Below are 19,462 nucleotides of genomic sequence, written 5' to 3'. Positions count from 1 at the left end.
CCAAAAATATGAAAGTTTAAGGAGCAGCTGCTTAATGCTATAGGTTGGTTGTGTCATTGTCAGTAACTTTAATAATGATGGAATGAACTTTATACTGTAAAATCTGACAAGTTGATTTTATTTATGTTTAATTGATAATTAATAAAGTTCACTGAAGTTTTAGTGATATTTACTTAATTTTATGAAGTTGTTGCAACTCAAAAGTGACAAGTTTAATTAAAGCAATCTTTTGAAGTTTTTACTGTGCTATGTATCTGTATTCTGCTGGTTGCAAACTTAGTTAGTCAGTCAGTTATTTTTTTCTTTTCTTAAATGTGTTAACAAATCAGAACTCACAGATCTCCTAACTTCATCATTTCATGATTAAGTTAAGTCAGACTAACTTGCTTTATTGAAGTTACTTATACTTAGAAAGAACACGGTAATTCCACTTGTCATTTTTGGGATGCAACAACTTTAAAAAAATTAAGTAAATGTGGCTACATTTTGAGTAAACCACAATCACAATCAGATATAAAGTAGGCATAAATTAAGATTGATAGTTATATTAACTTGACTTTTTCTAGGCAATTGGTTTCCAAGATTATTTTAATTTCATTAAGCTTAAGCGAATCCTGGAATAAATCTGTTTAGATCTGATTTTGTGCTTGATTGCTGAGGATATGTAGGCTACTTTACAATGTCATCTACCAAAAGCCATCAGACAAGTTTGAGGCTGCACTCATTAATATGTATTTATTAACTATGGATCAAATTATCATGTGTAATTTAAAAGGGGTGATTGTGGTGACAAACAGAACTACCACCCAACTTAGCTGTTCACCTCAGCTCCAGAGAATATTTCAGGGCCTTTTAGCTCATTGTTGTAGTTTTACAGCCAACAGCTTTTAGTTCACTCTTCATGAATGTTGCTCCCGGTCTGTTGGGCGTATAAAAGAAAGACGCTAAAGACGTACTTGATAATCAAATATGGAAGAGTATTGAAGTGACGAACCAAACCCAAAAACCTGCAAGAATCAAGTACATCAGCTTCATCAAATGTGCTGATCTACTTTTAAGTGCTACATGAGATAGAGATTATCTTTTTTTTAAGTTTTGATTTTTTTTTATGTGCCCAGGAGCCATGCTTTCTTAGAGCGAAGATTCCACAAATTCAGGGCCACCTCCATAGTGAGTGTGATGCAAGCTGATTGGCAGTAGCAGGGTGTAGTGGATGGGTTGGGGTTTGTTCTTTTTAATGTTGTGAAGAAGGATGGGCCTAAGATCTGGGTTACATTTTACATTATAGCGTTTGAAACTGAAACTACATGATAATTGTAAATCAGAGATAGAAAATGTAAAACTGCCCTTACTATTTTAATGTTGTTTGAACACTGAAAAAAAATGTGTGTTTCCCCGTAATATTTCTTACACAAAAGATAATCCTTAATTTAAACCCTGAAACATTGGCAGCATCTAGAATCATTCTATTTTCACTAGAGGTGTAACAATACATCAATCTGAATTGATATATCAATGGAAATATCAAATTCAAAGTGAAAACACTGATAATTGTCATCAATTTTAAGATACACCTTTATTGTGAAATTCCCATGGCACATGTTTGCCACCATTTCTGCCCAAGTTCACATCCTTCCTAAACATTCAAACAGTACTAGCAGCCAAGACAATGTTGACAGTTAGTTGCTGATATCACATACCAGTTGCAGGTCATTCAATTTAATTAAATTGAAATCTTGGCAGACTTTTTATATCAGGGGAAACACTATATTGTCCAAAACTGCCCAGATCGTAACAGAGCTGGACTCTCAGAGCAGTCTGATGCTGCTCCTCAGGGAGCAGACTGTAGCTGCAGGAACTCCTCAGGTCTTGACCGCTGACATCATAAGAGTGTGAAAAATCCTGGCCCGCAGATACAAACAGCAAAGGGATTTAATTTCTGTGAAGTGCATTATCAAATCGGGGATGAAATACTTCCAGCTTCAGCAAAAGATTAAATTTAAGACAAGCAGACAACAAATGGTTGTAATACTGGTCTGGAGCTACAGCCCTCTGCTTCCAAACCACCATCATCACCACATGCATCTTTCTGACAGGAAGTGGAAAGTCCTTTTGGTTTTTTATGTGTTATCTAGCTTTTAAGGTGGCTTTTCCATTTCAGTGAGCTTAAAAGACTTGGACTGTAGTTGATATTCCATCAGAGTTTTTCAAGAAATATCTGCTCAGAAGGATGTGTCCAACAAGCTATGACAAGGAGATGTTCACCACCATGTCCTATATTTCTCACCAGTGTCTTAATTGGGGTGTGTTGAGATTTTTACCACAGCTTCCCCAATTACGGTGTCCTGTGAAAGTTGAGTAGTTCAGCATTAAAGTGCTGCATCAACGCTCCACAACTTGTGGGAAAGGACAGAAACTCTTGTCTTACTTAGTTAAAGAGATATAAGTAGCCTCTGTGTTTCCAGCCGCAGGAAAGCTGAGCTCTGAGTGTTTGATCGGCAGGAGAAGATGGAGAACATCAAATTATCTGCAGAGAAGTTTTTTAAAGAGCACTTATCTTCTAATGTCTCCTGGGGGAGGACGGCTGTAAAGTAAAACTAAGTAGATGCTGTGACTGCGGCTTTTGTTGTGGTTTAGTGAAGGTGTAAAGAGGCTGCAGACACACACACACGCACGCACACACACATACAGGGAGTGAGCTCCATAGATGCCTTTGGTCATGACATCCAATTTCTTTTCTTCAGAGCTGATATAAAATGTGTGTTATTGCAGTGCCAGTGCAGCGAGGTCTCCATAGAGCAGCTGTTATAGTGAAGGTGTAAAAGGGTTGTCTCAGGTGGGATCTTCATAGCTTGGCTGTTCTGATGGCTGAAGATGGCCTCAGGTTACTGTTTCTCCCCACCTTAGCAATATTTCTTAAACAGATCTTTACTTCTTGCCCACAATGCTGCTTTATAGATTGGTGACGTATCTGCAAAGACTATTAAGAAATGCAATAAAGAAGTGATGCATTGGCATGAATGTTTAGCCACTGTTGTTTAGCCGCAGCACATACAATGTAAATAATGCAAGGCTGAGTTAGGCCACTTAGTGCCAGCTCTTTCATTGAATTAACGTTGTATTAAAAGGCAGTTTATAAGTGCTTTAGATCAGGGCTAGATAATGGTTTCACCTGTCCCCCCCCTGCAGGGCCTAATGGTGGGTCATAACATTCAACATGAGTTTCCATAAGAATGCTTACCCAAAGTTTGGCATATTTGTATGTGTATTGATAACAAATAAGACCCATTTGCATCTCTTAAATGGTTCAGAATATTTCAGATTACTTAAATTGTTGATCTGGCAGCATTAAATAATACAAAGCTAGAAAAAGATCAAATATTTTGAGTCATCAGCAGGGAACTTTAAATATTGATACCGTGATGATATTTTGAATAATAATAATGGTGGTTGTACAGCATTTGAAGACCTTAGTGTGGACTTATTACATGATTAAAAAAATTACAGACTTATACAATAGTAATTCCTCTCTTTCATCACTTGTGACCCACTAGAAAGATATGGCAGGTTTTTATTTACAGAAACCCTGCACTCTGCATTTTGGTATGCTCGTGACAATCGTGGACACAGCATGCAAGTGAGGACAGGACTTTATGAAGAAGTAACCAAAAGGTGCTCGACCGAATGTAGCAAACATGCAAGAGGAAGCTTTGAAAAAGTGTGAATATAGCTAAAAGTGATCTGGAGTTGGTTTCAGTTACGCTGGAGATACTGATTACAAACAGTAACTGACAATTCCTGCAGTTTACCTTTAAGTAGAGGCATTGATTGTTGCTTTAAGTCAGCTTCAGCTTCCTAAACGGTTGAATAAAATGTATTGCTTCACAACAATTTAGCTTTTAAAGTCAGAAATTGCTCTGGTAGCTTTGTTCACTTGGTCCTCAACATAGAAAGAAATAACATGCATGTACATGGACTGGACACAAGCACGACACAGCTTTTATTTTCCTTTTTTTTCAACAAGAACAACCTGCAGTATGTGCTGTGGCATCTACATGGTGCCATGGTTAAAAACTGATTCAGCAGAATTAAATGGAATGCCAGAAAGTCCACACAATCACACGACAGATTTAATAGAGGATGAATTGAGTGGAATTTATGCAGAAATGATAGGCTTTATTTATAGAAGCACTGTTCAGGATTTAATGGCATCAAGCTGTGAGGTTGCAGGTTGCAACCAACTGAATATCCCCTCCCTCACCCCTCCCTTTCCAACCATAGAAGATCCTATGGTGGCCTTCAGGTAACCTAAAATGTGAAGTCCCTCTCTAGAGCCAGTGTTTGGTTCAGAGACTCCTTTTCAGGCACTTCTGTGCAGTTGTTTGGTTTGCACACCAGAGTTTGACCGTCAGCGTTCACACCAGCCTAAAAGACAACTTAATCAAATGGGCAAATTTACCAGAATTTCCACCAAATATAAAAGCACCTTAAGCCAGATCTATTATATAATCACTGAAATGTCTCATCTCGTTTTCAGTAGAGTCCAAATACAAACACAAAAAACCCACACTGTTGTGATATGATAACCCAAATACCAGATAATAATGTATCTAGTCTCACACCACAAAATAAGCATTATATGATGCATTGCTTGACTTTGCACTTAGACACTTAGACAACACATTTAAGCAGTGGGTTGCTTACTGTCCCTATTAAAAGACAAAAGGTACAGTGTGCTGCTCCAACACTCATTTGCATAAAAATAGTTTGTGGTATAAGCACCTCTAGTGCTGCAATGCAGAGTTTTCAATTTTATGAATCCCCACTGTCCAATTCAGTGTTTCATTTTTGAAATAAATTAGATTTGCCGAGGTGCTTGGATGATGTGAATATCCTTGTGGCATGTATTTTATTTGAATGACAGAACAAAATTACATTTTGTGCCAAACTGTTTTTTTTTCCATGGAGACTTGTTGCTCTACTGCTCTCTATTAAGCGACATTTACAGGCAAATTTATTCTAATTATTTACTTAGTGCAGCCGGTGAATTAGTAGAGATTTTATTATACATATCTCCTCCTGGAGCCATTAGTGAGAGTGAAGTAGCCTGCAGCATTCCCCTTAAATTTGCATAATTCTGGCATTATAATTCACAGTGAATGTTTTGGCTTGGGCAGTGTTTGTTCTCGTTTCTCAGCAGCTTGTTTCAACTCTCTCGTCTGCGCTTAAGCAAGTTAAACCTGGCAGTTTAAAGATGAAGAGATTTTAAACGCCCTGGCTCGTCGCTGTGTTTGATCACTTTATTTGGTTGATGTCTGTCACCCACACAGCCGCCCACATCGACGCTCAGTGTGACGAGCCTCAGTGAGGAGGAGGATTGTTCTATCTCTTCAAAGGCAGCAGTAGATTGGTGCGGAGTGGTTTATGCATAAGGATGCTGTTTGTTTGAATGTGTGTGTGGGCTGTATTCTTGCACATACAGATCGTGCTGTACATAATGAGCTTATTATCTGGTATTTTCGAAACCGAAAAAGGGTTGAAGGCCAGAAGGAATCAACATTATGCAGGAGTGTGTTTGATGGCGGGGCAAAGAATTGGAGATGAGGAACAAGTATTCCTGTTGTTAGCAGTGAGAAGTGGAAAATGCTGAGCTGCTGAGTTTGGGAGCTGTCAGGCAGTTTTCCAGTCAAAGGTGTCTGTTGAGAGAAAGAGCGTCAGGGAACTGCAAAGCATTGTGGGATTTTAAACTTTCAAATAGATACATGAAATGATAACTGCTATAATGATAATCTTCTATTCCAGGTTTAAGGTAATTTGTGATATATCTTAACACTTTATGTGATCTTTGCGTGGTATTGCGTGGCTTTCATTTGAATATATTAATGTATGCTAAACGTGGCATAAACAGGCTGCTTTTTAGGATTTTTTTTTTCTTAATTTCTCTAAATGTTAAGTTTACTTACAATTTGCTGTATTTACTTAATTTTGCTGGTGGAGACCGTTTCCCTGTCGATATATGTTACCCCCACCTTGACCTCATCCAAACCCTCTAAGTGACTTTTCTTTGTTTATCAGAAGAGGGTGCCTGGGGTGTGACTTTTTTTTTATTAAAAAGAAATACAAAATACTACCATTTAAAGTTTTATGTCACTCACCTAAGCTTAAACAGAAAAATAAGTCCCTCCCTGGCACTTTTTATTTTTATTTTTTTAAATGCCTTACCCATTTTGCACCACCCCTTCCCTGTCATAAATAACATGCATGCCTGGCACGGTGACAAGGAGCATACACAGAACCCCGAGGCCAGTCCAAGTCCGACTGAGGCATATACATCAAAGACTAGCTTGATTTCGAACAGCATGATAGGTGAGTCAGTCTGACTGCAAGAAATTCAATTTAGTATGATGTCAATTGGACTAACGTTTTTACATGTATTTTGAAAGTCCAGTTTTAGTTGAACGAACACAATAATTTGACTTTTTTCATGTAAATATACTGTATATGTCAGCCCTGTAGTCTGCTGATTTTTCAAGGGTGTACCCCGCCTTTTGAAAAACTTTTCTCAAACTTGAGTTGGAAGCTCACAATTACAACTTTTTGGTTTATCTCTGCACTCTGTGACAATGAGAATGTAAAATAATGCAAAATATCTCACCGTATTCTGTTTGTATTGCGGTCTTTGTTTGTGTATATCCAGGGAGGAGCAGGCTTGAACCCCTTCGGGTCAAACTGGAGGTAGAAAGTTGTGCGGATTAGTAAAATGAACATTGACGCTTTCTGCTTGAGGATGATTGTTAGTGCTCTGGAGCAAAAACAACCATTGCTGGAGCCTCATTATCCTGCTTACTGCTACACGCTCTGAATGGCTAAACGAGTCGGCCCCGCTCACACTGAGAAGCACTGAACTCTGGGTTTGTGGGGCTTATAGAGCTCTGAAGTGCAGGACCTTCTGTTCACTGCTGTTTGTTGAGGTGATGGATGGAGCTCATCGGTATTCAGGGTCTCCAGCTCTGTCATGGAGTTTGTGGGCGCTACAGCAAAAACAGTACAGAAGTGGACAATGCTGGAGAATGAGCTGTGGTCTCTGCTTACAGTCTGCCGTGTCAGTGTTGATTGAAGGCTTGGACCTCCAGAGATTAAGACTTTTGGGGCTTTCAATTGCTGTCAAACTCACCATTTGTTCTTTCAGTGAAGAGATAAACTTCACAAAGTACGGATGGATGAATTGGCCTGAGGGTGAGTGATGGGTGTCCAGGAGGATATTTGATTGAAATGAAAAGATATTTCCCATCACTCAAATGTCATCATAATGGTTTCCTGCCTTTGATGGTCGAGTTTTGTTTGAATTCCCTTCTTTTATTGTTCCACCTGAGGCTGAAACTCTTTTGTGTGCCAGTATTAGACCAGTTAATGCTAAAGTTCTGCAACTCACTAGAGATAAACCAGTAGACTCTTTCTATTTCTCGTTATAAACTGAAAAATCATCTCATTCCAGAATGACTTTTCTTTTTATTAAGTGCTGCTTACTTGGAAATGCTTTTGCAATTAAGTTAGAACTATTGTCTAACAGTGTCAGTTGAATTCTGGTTTATTCTTCCCTTAACCTGGATGCATGAAATAAAAATGTCAGATGAAAATTATTATTATTTTTTTTTACCTTTGATTAGACATTGAGGCTGACAAAAAGAAAAAAGAGGTGTTTATTTTTTTGAGCAGTTCATGCTGTCCATGACGGTGCAGTGATTTAATATTCAGGGAAGCTCTCTGTCCAACACAGCCGGGGTCACTGTCGAGGTTCAGTGGCTACCGAGTCCAGCAGGTATTCAACATTTAGCTCTATTTTCCTCGGAGCTGTCTGTGTTTGTGCTCCACTGGTCACAATGTCAGGGACGTCAGCTCTTAAATGCCAAAGCTCAGCTGAGGAATATGGGCCTGGTGTTTTTTAAACTCCTCTGCTCTCTCTGTCTCTCTCGCTCTGTTGAGTGTTACCTCAGCGAGGCTGTGCTCTCACCACACATTATCTCCTCAGGGATTACAGCACTCAGCATTGGAGAGCCGTCCCTCTCATTTCACCTCTTCAGACTACTGTAATTCACCTGCTTTTCACGCTGAGGCCTCCACCGCCACCCACACTAACAAGTGTCTGTCAGGTCAAAGCCTGCAGGAACAAAGACTATCAGGAGGAGCTTCAGAGGACCAAAGAGCTGGAGGCCTTCTGATCACTGTTGAGTAGCTTCACTGCATTTAAAACAGTAGGATTAAATATGTATGAGGCTCAAAACCACTCTATTACTAATGATAGAAATATTCAAGTTTGACTTTTAAGTGTAAAGTGGCTGAACATCAGAATTCTTAGTGATAACTGCTGTAACAAACTGTCCTAAATAGACTTGAGACTTAAGTTAATACCAGATAATTTTACCACCAAAGACAAACTCCTCAGAGCTGCAGTGGCACCGAGGCAGAACTGGAGGCTTTCTGCTGTTTTCAAGCTGTTGGACTGTAAAACACTTCGTGTGCATATCTGAAACTTTTGATGTTGTATCTTAAACCTACATTAACTTCTTATCCACTTGAGAGCAACAGAAACAACAAAAAACATATTAAAGGGTTGTTTATTTTTATGCTGTTGCAACAGGGATAACTGAAGCCAGAAGCGTTGTGTTTTCAAGTTGTCTGCCGGTCCATCTGTCTGTCCCTCTCATTCTTGATGAAATATTTCAGAAACACCTGCTGGAAATTCTTCAAATTTGACACAAATGTCCATGTGGATTTAAGGATGAGCAGATTAAGAATTTGGTGGTCAAGGTCGCTGTGACCTCAAAAAACTTTGGCCAGAACTCAAGAATTCATATGCTAATCATGACAAGATTTCAGTTAAATGTCTGATAGGATATATTCAAAAAGTGAAGACATTTTTTATGCAAAAGCTCAAAGATAAACTTCACTGCATCATAATGTGATACTTATGATCACAACACTTTTCTGGCTATTTAATTTGTGACATTATGTTGGGTGCCATCTTTGAAACTGTGCTGATTGTATAGATCTTCTCTGCTGTCGAAAGAGGATATGTGTGAAGCATCCATGTTTTCACGGACATAACTGTAAGTGCAACTTGACTGGTTTGCAAAGGCTTACGACCACAAGACAGTAATTGTAGGTCAACCTGGACCCTATTTTCCAGTGTGTTTGTGTCAAAATGACTGATGGAGACAACAATTTTTGGAATGGGTCAAGTATTGAGCAAGAACGCTTAAGAGAAACTATTCAGAACATGTTCACAATGTCAATTAATGTCCCAAGAAGTGTTTGTTCTTGCTACCGGTAGCCTCAGATTGTTATTCTTAGTGTCAAAGAACGTATGGGAAGGATCCCAGATATATCTTTTTGTTAAAGAGTGAGATCCCTTTTTTTTTTTTTTTTTTTTTAGAAACAGCCTAGATATTGCTATTGCCAAACCCACCAGACTTCTCTTACATAAACAGTCATTTTAGCAGATGGCATATTTTCACGTCTCACTTGGTGAATTAAGCGTTATTTCAACCAAACCAGAGCCGTTGATTGTTGGAACAGTGGAAAGATGAACAAAGACAGTATTTGTGAGTTTTGTCTTGTTTCTTTCCACTTTGAATTACTGTTTATGTAAATGGAGTCTGGTGGTTTGGTGATCGTGATTTCAAGGCCCTTTCTGGTTAAACAAGAAGGATCTTGAACAAAGTTCTATCTCTGTAGGGATCCTCTCCATAATGTCGTCAGACACTCGTCAGAAAGAAGAAGGATTAACAATCAGAGCCTGTCAGTGGCAAAAAAAGGAACTTTTAATGGACTTAAATTGATAGGAAGAACATGTTTCAAGTGGTTACCTTGCAGCCTGTTTTGTGGATGCCTGCTGCAGATCTCTCACTTAATACTGGACCCATGAGTTACAACACAAAAACATCGAGAAGCAGGGTCCAACTTAAAACATACTGAAATTGCCATTAAATTTACATTATTATGCTGAACGTCTGGTCACTCACTCTCTTTTTTTGGTCTCTACCAACTATAATATCTGACCCTTGCTGCTATATGGTTCACTATGGTACACAACTTTTAAAAACTGCAGTGAAACTGAACCAAAACAGAAAAGTTTTGAGCCCTTAAACCAAACCTTTCTGTCATAATTACATGAAAAAAGAGACAAAAGTAAAAGTAACCAAAGAGGCCACTACATTACAGACTGGCTGCACTGCTGGTCTCTGCAGAGAACATGCTTTTTATCAGTACACAGGGATAGTGAACTGTTTTTGTTCTTGAGTCCCTAAATACTATAATGATGCCAAAATATCATAGTTTAGCCAGAAAATGATCTACCGCTGTTGTTACATCTGTCTAATTGCCTTGTTAAAGATTCAGGTTAAAATGGAGTCCTACAAGTGGAGTGTTATTCCCTTTTAAAAAGTGAAATCATGAGGCCGTGGTGGATATCGAGAGGCAGATGAAGACCTGATGCTGTTGAGATGAAGTACACTAATGTTGTCAGAGTAATCGAAGCTCAAGCCTTGTTGTTGGAGTTGTGGTGCGGGATCGGACGGCAGTATGAATCATAGTAATTGGCTCTTATCTCAGCGGTGGAGAACAACATCCATTAACAGAGAGGCTTTAGATGGAGGCAGCGTTAGTTTGACTTTGGCTTACAGTTTGGAGCTTGAGAGGAAAGCTGTGAATATTTATCGTGTTGATGTTAATGAAACTGTGTTTGTATTTCTGCGTATTTCTCAGAAAACAAGCCTTCATTTCTACTGTGTGTCTTTAGCATAGTGTTTCTCCATGTTATGCAGTTTTATCAAAAACAGCACATTCGCAGGGCCTCAGTTTAAAAACAAAATCCTGCATTAATTTATGGAAGTCAATTAAAACAAGCCCAATTAACATTAACGATTGCATCATGAATAATATATGACGTTTTTATTGCAGCCAGTCGTGCATAAACCATTATAGTGTGAAACATGAAGGTTTCTACTGACAACACTGATTCATCTCCATCAGTATCCAGCCTGTAATGAGCCAGTCAGGACGCCATTCATCTTCACAACATGACATGATTACAGCATTCATTTATCCATCTGGGCAGAATTACATCATTCATTCATCCACATTATTACACTGTTCATTCCTCTAATATGGTACCGTTACAGCTGAAAGGTCTGTTTCCACCTGGGGAACATTAAACCTGCTTGTCAATGATTAGATTTCACTCTGCCACTCATGTGCTAATATTCACAGACTCATTAGGAGTGATGATGTAACTGTAAACCCTCTGATTTCTGATTTATAGGCATTTGCTTCTTAGTGTATTGTGTTTTTTGGTGAAATCCTTTTCAATGTTAGGGAATAAATGCTGAAATGCATGATGGTCAGGTTGAAAGCCAGGCTGTATTTCTTTAGCGCTGATCATTTTCACCTCTCAGCATCAGTGAGCTCCCGCCTGTTTTTAATAATCCAACCATTTTTAACTCATGCTAAAAGATGGAGAATAATTATCTCCAGCTGCGTCTGATATTGTGATATCCTCAGCGTGGTTTTATTGACCTCTGCTCTCCGCTGAGTTTTTCACTCTGCAGAAGAGTTTGGATGCTTCTCTCTATCTGCTTTTATTATTTTGACTCATAAAAATGTTAATTCTCGTGCTAAGAGAGGAGGCGTTCCTGTGCCTACCTGCTGTTGTGAACTTCAGAGAGACTGGAGTGTGATGTCAAAGGCCTGTTTTCACTTAGCTGACATTAAACCTGCAGCTAAGTGATAAAACTCCACTTCTCCTCAGCTATTGAGGCTAAAAAATGTGATGCTCCTGGTTATACTTCTGGTGTTTTGCTTTTCTAAAGCTCAGAGTGCTGAATCACTCAGGAAAAGTGTTGTACTTCTGTTTAACTGTTACCACTATTGTGAGTGTCTTAGTTTTGTCTCTCTTTTACTTCAGATGAATGGATGCTGCTGTGAGATGGTGCAGGTGTAGAAATACTGACGTTTAAGGTAGCTTGTTTGAAGGTTAATCTTTAATTATAAATCTTTGTTTTTGAGTACAAAACACTTAAACCGAGGGCAGAGAATGAATTGACTCTTTGGGAAGCTATCAACAGAGCTAAATAGTGAGAATGTGATTTGTGTTATTTACTTAGGCTTCATTAGGCTATTAAGGTATTGCAATTAACATAACCAAGAGATTTAAGTGAGGGAGCAACTTTTCAAGTGCATTGAAAGACAGGTTTTCATTTGTTCCCCCTGCATGTTTACATTTATACAACAAGCTTTTGACAAGTTTGCGTGCCATCCTGAAGTAGAAATGGTCCAAACTAAAAAGGTACAAGGCTTTCCTAAAACATTCTACGTGATGCCGTTTTAATTTGAACTTTTCTTGTCACATTATGGATTTTGTTATTTGGAATTTGCTTTTATCAAGAGCCTAGCAAGACACAATGCAATTGTTTTCAAAATTCATACATATCATCCCTATGTTCTAAGACAGTACAATAAAATCAGCAAACATTTTCTGTCTCTAAACTGGGAACCATACAATAGAATAAAACTCTTCTGGTATAAAAATAAAACAACTATTTTGTGAGTCCACAAAATGAGGATCCCATTCACTGTCTGCGGAGCAGCTCCAGATTTTATTCTTGATGACATCACCATTTTGACTGTTACTGCTCTTGTTTCTGGCTTCAAGAGAGAGTAGCTCATGTTCACAAATATTGATTGAACTTTCCTCGGCCATGGAAATGACATATCAGAATTTTTAATTTAGTTGGTATTCCCCTTCAGCTATACCATAGAAAATAAATGCAAAGACAAGACTGACCTTTAAATATAAGGTGTAAGCTCCTGTCATTCACACTCATCAATAATTTACTTAAAGGGGAAACTCCATTGATTTTGCACATCAAAGTTTGTTTGCAGGTCTTAGGGGAGTTATACTGCATATGTGTAAAGAGGGGCAGCTTTGATAAATCAAAGTCTGATGAATTTGCCTCAAGTGACAACATTGATTGGTGCCGAAGACTACAAGTTTTATTTATTTTTTTTAAAACAGGGGATGTGGACTTGAAAAGATGTGGTCTTATTAGATCTTTGTAGCCTACTCCTCATGCCCCCCAATCTTTCCTAAAAAATAAAAAAAATAATAAGGACAAAAGCCATTAAAAGAATCTATAAAAACAACCATATTTTTAAACTGCTTCAGATGATGTTACATCAATTTTGAGCCCTTTTTTCATTTTTAAACATCGATCATGATTCATAGTGTTATAGATGTGCAGTGGCAAATGGCAGTTAGTGCTAATAATAATAATGAAATAATAATTATAAACGTTATTATGATTATTATTATTATTATTATTATTATTATTATTTTTATACAGCACCTTTCAAAACAAAGTTACAAAGTTCTTTACACTGTTGTTATACAGGAACAAATAACACTTCAGGATTGCAATGAAATTAAATCAGACAATTGTAACAAAACATGTTAAAATTGAAATAAAATGCCTAAAATGAACGTAATGTAATAGTACCATAAGAGAGTGACATCACAGGTGCCATTAGTGAAGACGAAAAAGGTTAAAGTTACACTATATTGACAAAAAAATTACAGATATGATGGAAGAAAAGCTTCTCTACTTTCAGAACTTATTTCTAAACACTTTATTAGATTTGATTAGATTAAGCATATTGAAGTGTTTCAATGACATAACTAAATATGCTTTTTTTTCTGCTTTGTGATTGGCTGACAGAGGTGTGTGATGGTGCGCTGGTGTCCAGTCTGCCGCCATCGTCCTTCAGAAGTTCCTCACAGCTGTCCAGCAGTCATGCCCCAGGCTTTGCCAAACTCAACAGGAGAGACGGTAAGGAAGAGATTTTGCTGCTGATTCGACTGAGTGTACCTGGTTGAGCTAAATTCATATTAATATTGTTATTGTTATGAGGGTATTAGGGAATAATGTTGTAACGTATTCTGCTTGTGCGTTATTTTTTGAAGCAAAAGTGTGAGTCTAGGTCTTTTAGTCCAGTGAAATATACCTGAGTCTAACAGAGACAATAAAAAGACAGAAGCATTGCCGAATATCTCCTGACGATGTTACTGAGGAGCTGCTTTGCTGCAGTTACTCTCAATGGAGCAGAGACTTTGTTAAAGCTCAGGACACAGAACACACAACATTGCAAACAGGAAAGTTTTCACTTGGTTCACAAAGACAGAGGATCAAAAAAAGAGGAAGAACAAGCAAAAGCTGCTTTGTCCCATCTTGATTCCCTATAGATGCTGTTTGTGTTGAAAAGGATAAATGTGAATGGTGTTTGTGCAACACAAAAAACCCTGCAGGGAGTTCAGGGCTGGATGCTGATGTGAGGCTTTGACGAAACGAAGATCATGGTTTGTTGTTGCTTTCTGAAGGGAGCGGGCTTCGCTGCTTTATCCCGACATCAAAGCCCAGAATCAGCTGGGAGGGCGAGACGGGTTTAATCTGGATCTGAATGATTTTCACCACCTGGGAAACCAAAGGAAGCAGAGCCTGCAGTAAGGTGCTCAGTCCTCCGTTTATTTTGATGGTCAGGACTTTTAGCAAAGAGCCTCTCTGTCCCAAAATGCTGCCAGTCTGCTGTCTTTGTTTGCTGATTTGACTTTGATTTCTGTTGGCAGTGGATTGACAGGACTCCCTACTAGGGTTGGGCCCCTGTGAGAATTTTCAAACCAGTTCGATATTAAGCCAAACACCAGACCGGACTGGTTTACCTAATTTTACCAACCATCCCACTTGACTTAACAGCAGCTCTTGAACATAATAAAACCGTGTCCCAGCAGAAAATGAGATTCTTACTACCACATAGTATTGAGTAATACTGGAGCTCTTTTTCCACACTGAATCCAGTAAGAATGCACTTGTTACGTCATGTAATCAAACCACGTAGCTATGAGCTGTGCGCTTGAGAGCAGACTGGAGACATAAACACTTAAAACATGGGTGAGTAACCTACTTGCTATCTTTCTATGTTTGTAACATTACTTTTTGAATCATATTGTGATATACCTAAAAATACATACAATACAGCCAACAGCATGAAACTTTGGCCTAACTTGTTACTAGCTACGGTCATTCATCTAAGCAGCAATTTTTCGGAATCCCAGAGATTAAACTTCAGCCAGCTGACACTGTTGGTGCAGTTCTAGTACTATTTAGTACTATTTCATCTCCTTTCATCAGTGCAAAAAGTAAATAATGTGTGCTGCTCTTCCCTGTTCCTCCTCTGCTAAAATTTAATCTCTCTCATGTTTTCGACACCAGCCACCTCAGCTCTGCAGTAAATTACATGTGACTCGCATGACACTAGTTTCTCTATTGGTAAGTTTAATAATAATAATAATAATAATAATAATGATATTATGATATTAATCACGCTGTCATGTTGCTTATAACTAATGCAGTTTGAGTTGGAGTTAGCACTGTGGTGGGCTACTTTTGAAATTGCCTTAATTTGACATAAGGACAAATGCCGGTTGAGCAGCTTTGCATAAATCCAACCAGTTTAAGCTCATACGCAGGACCAGAGTGGCAAAACCAGAAATCTGCTTTCTACTGGGGTATTACTTTGCATCTGTATCACCTGTAACAGCACAATGAACTATATTTAAAGCTTAGCTTTTACTAAAAAATGTAATCTTAGAGTGTGATTGAACTCCAAGACTGCCAACATTGCAAGTAGGAAAAAGTTAAGTTTGCCCTAATACTTCAGTCATGTAGTTTAGACTGCAAGAGCTCATTTTCCTCGCTGCCCTTTTCTGACACTTGCTGGTCTAAAGCCTGTCTACTGTAATGCTGCTGACATTTCTTGGTCTTTCATTAACTGTTACAAGAGACAGATGAGCCAAAGATGCCAGATATGAAAAGATATCAAAGACACTGTATGTGTAAGACCTGCAGTTAAAGTGCTTTAATGAAAACTGTGACCTAGGACCATTTCATATTAAATTTTTTTAATAAGTTCTGTACTTCAGAGTGACTGCTCCATACTCTCAGTACCTTGACAAAGTCTAGCTTTTTAACCAATAACAAAGGCATGTGTAGCCAGTGATGTCAATCTATGGGTGGTCTGGGAGAGTGTCTCTCCCAGACCACCTTCAGCCTAGTCTTTATATTTTTCCATGTGGTGTTGTACAAATGCAGTATATATTTTAAGTAAACAGTCAGACAAGGTTGAACCCTTTACATTGCTTTGTTTCTGCTGCGTCATCTGGCTGGTAAGATAGTAGGTCCCCACATTGTCGTATGTAATGTCAAGTAAGGCAATTGTTTTGTTTTTTCTTTTAGAAAGTCAGCAAACAGCCTTTTCTTTGTTGTAGGATGGCAACCAACAACTGTTATAATAATAAATTCATATGTAGGTTATTGCTTTGATTAATTGATTATAATAATTGGTTTGAAAAGCAAATTTTTATTTCCAGCATTTTATTTAAAAAAAAACATACTCATTTCTTTGTACATGCTCTTTCAAGCAAATGATAAACAAAAAAAGCACACATATGCTACATCATGAGTAAGTGCTGACAAGGCCGCTACAGTAGAAAAAAGAACAAAAAGAAAATAAATAAATGGAAATTGAGTATACAGCCATGTACTGAGAATAAAAGGAAAACGTTACTGATATGTATTAGGAATTGCTTAAGTCCTGTTGTTACAAAATAAAGGATTCTCTGTAGACTGTCTCAGACTAAAAAGGTAAATGGACTTGCGCTTGTATAGCATCTTTCTAGTCTTCCGACCTCTCAAAGTGCTTTTTACACTACAGAGTCACAGTCACCCATTCACACACATTGGTGACGGAGGCCACCATACAAGATGCAACCTGCTATTCAGTATTTATTATCAGTATTTATTACTGATGTAACAACCATCATTATCAGGTTTAGTATCCTTCCCAAGTATACTCTGACATGCAGACTGGAGGAGCCGTGGACTGAAACGCCAATATTCTGATAAAAGGACGACCCGCTCTACCTCCTGAAAAACAGTGGCCCCACCAGTGGCATGAAATATTTAAAAACTCCAGAACGTCATACTTCAGTGTCTTTTCCTAGAGGTGCATTTGTAAATTCCAATCTGAAGCTGTACGCTTCAATGAGAGTGCTATTGCTTGAAGAAATGAAAGTTAAGTCAAAATAGATTGAGCTCTGCTGCTCCATCTGTGCCCAGAATACGCTCTGCCGCTCTGAGAGTGTGGTGCTCTAAATAACTGAACAGGATATTTCAGCAGCACTGTTGTTTTGATGGCAAAATGCATGCTTATAGGATATTAAAAATAAACTTGGACATGGACAGACATACAGTACTTTCTGTTTGTTTTCTCTCTGCTTTGTGATGGATCAGTGTAGCCAGGCTACCGATAAAGCTTGTTAAAGCGTTAGCTTTAAATCGTGGTGGTCTTGCTTTGAAAAAGCTTCTTTAAATGCTTACACCCGAGTCAAAGAATACGGCCTCATTTTTTGTAACTCATCACATGAGCTACACAAGGAGCAGCATTGGCTGGCTGACATTCCCATAAGGCCTGCCTCACATCATAACATGGGCCGAGCTAATCAATTATTAAAATTATTATCCCCCTTTATCAGTAATTTTGCAAACTACAGTGTAGAAACCAAAATGCCTCCCAACACTGCTTCTCAGATGTTTTGATGTCACGATTATCTGGTCAGCATGGCTTGGCTTGAAGTGGCTTGCTCTGTTTAGATTTATTAGCTTGGTTTTCTAATAGGTTAGTAGAGTATTCGAGGGATCAAGCTGATGGTGAATTTTTAAAGAGCCATCTGCTGATAAAGGTAAAGTACTTTAAGCAGTCTGTTGCACTTACAGATTGGAAATTAAGTTAATTGGAAATTTACTTAACTTTACCCACGTTTAAACAAAAGTTCATTTTGTATAAAATGTCAAGGCCCTGCTCTCAGAATGTAATGGACAACAGATTGATGATATACAGTATAGTCCTATAATTAAACACTGTGAAATTTGCCTTCACAGCAAATACCATGGCTTTACAAACAAGCAAACAGCAGTGGTTACATTCATGCATTTTCCTAATCTGGCTCTAGCATGTAGTAGGTAGATAAGAAAAGCTGTGTGTGTCACATTTTTCCCTCAGCAACATTCATGATGCAGGATCCCAGAGAGCGATTCCAGCTGCTCGCCGAGGAAATCAATGAATAAATGAACATCTCTGTCTCATTTCCATCTCCTCCTGCTAACACTCTGTCTCCTCTGGTTGTTCTCTGAGGAGCAACTTCTCTCTCAGTTCATTTACTCACATACAGTGAACAGGGATTCCTTCTTTTCGAAAACTGCAAGTCAGTGACATACCTCAAATCTATACCCATATTCGGAATCATCCAGGTAATGTTTACGTTAATATGTTGGTTTTAGATAGGGATGAATCGATTATATCAAAGCACTACATTTTTTGTAAATAATTTGTGTGGCATTTCATGTTTAGCTGACTTAAATATAATGTATATCCAATGAACTGGCTTTAAAACAGGGCATGCAAGGCTTATAGAGGGATTTGGTGAATGTTTGGCCGTCTGTGGTATGGTATTCAACAAGAGGCTGCGGCCAAACTTGCAGCTCTGTTAAGCTGTATACTAACATCAGTATGCTAGTCTGCTGAAAATGTTCCAAGTTCATTTTTAGAGGTGTCATTTTTTTTTTTACTTTTCATCATTTTAGTTTAGCATGTTAGCATGGTGGCATTTAACTAGCATTAAACCCAGAGCACAGCAAAGGCTGATGGGAAGGTCATTAGTCTTAACCTGATGATGGTGCTGGATCACAGTTTCTAAAAGGTGGCCTACAGGCCAGTGGTGGCTGTCAGAAACATTTTGTGCATTGTGGCCACAGGCAGAGCAGCAGAATGCTATATTCAGTCAAAATGAAACATAATCATTCATTAATTCATATAAAAATAGAATGTTCTTATTCTTAAAACTACAGTGCTTCCATTTAAGTATTGTCCATCTCTCTTCAAACCTACTGTGGATGAAACCAGCTGTGTTCCCAAGGTAAATGCGCACCCTACAGTCCACTGCTGGGTCTGAAAGTTTGCTTTCATTTACCTCTGCAGCAGCTGCTCCTCTGACCTCCTCTGACCTGATCCACTGATCTAATCTGATCGAAGTGACTACACACTAATCATCTGATCGATTCTGCACCTTGTGAGCCAAACTCAAAAAACTCATTAAGATTTCTGCCGTCACGGACCTGCAAAAACCTAACCTATTTCAGAGAGGTAACACAGAATGATTAGAATCGGACACACACACAAAACACAAACAGGAAGTCTGCTGATCCCTTCCCCTCGTCAGCTGTCGGCACACATAGATTGAACATCTGTGGGAAACTATGAATTTTAATAATTTGTAGTCTATTTCAATGTTTTCACT

At 38.4% G+C, this 19,462-nt stretch overlaps 1 protein-coding gene across 2 annotated transcripts in view; it reads left to right on the top strand.

Moving 5' to 3' along the window:
- Positions 1-19,462, top strand: part of LOC121951319 (contactin-associated protein-like 4) — a 200,311-nt gene that overhangs the window by 85,196 nt on the left and 95,653 nt on the right. For both annotated transcript variants that reach the window (XM_088085078.1, XM_042497596.2), the window contains exon 6: positions 13,773-13,883. In XM_088085078.1, the coding sequence (XP_087941204.1) occupies positions 13,773-13,883 (111 nt within the window). The remainder of the gene's footprint in view (positions 1-13,772; positions 13,884-19,462) is intronic.

This window comes from Plectropomus leopardus, chromosome 12 (genome assembly GCF_026936395.1).
Source record: "Plectropomus leopardus strain MGB_pleo_1.0 chromosome 12, ASM2693639v1, whole genome shotgun sequence".
NCBI lineage: Eukaryota > Metazoa > Chordata > Actinopteri > Perciformes > Serranidae > Plectropomus > Plectropomus leopardus.
Note: the sequence above shows the minus strand (reverse complement) of the source record. Positions and strands in the feature narration are given on the sequence as shown.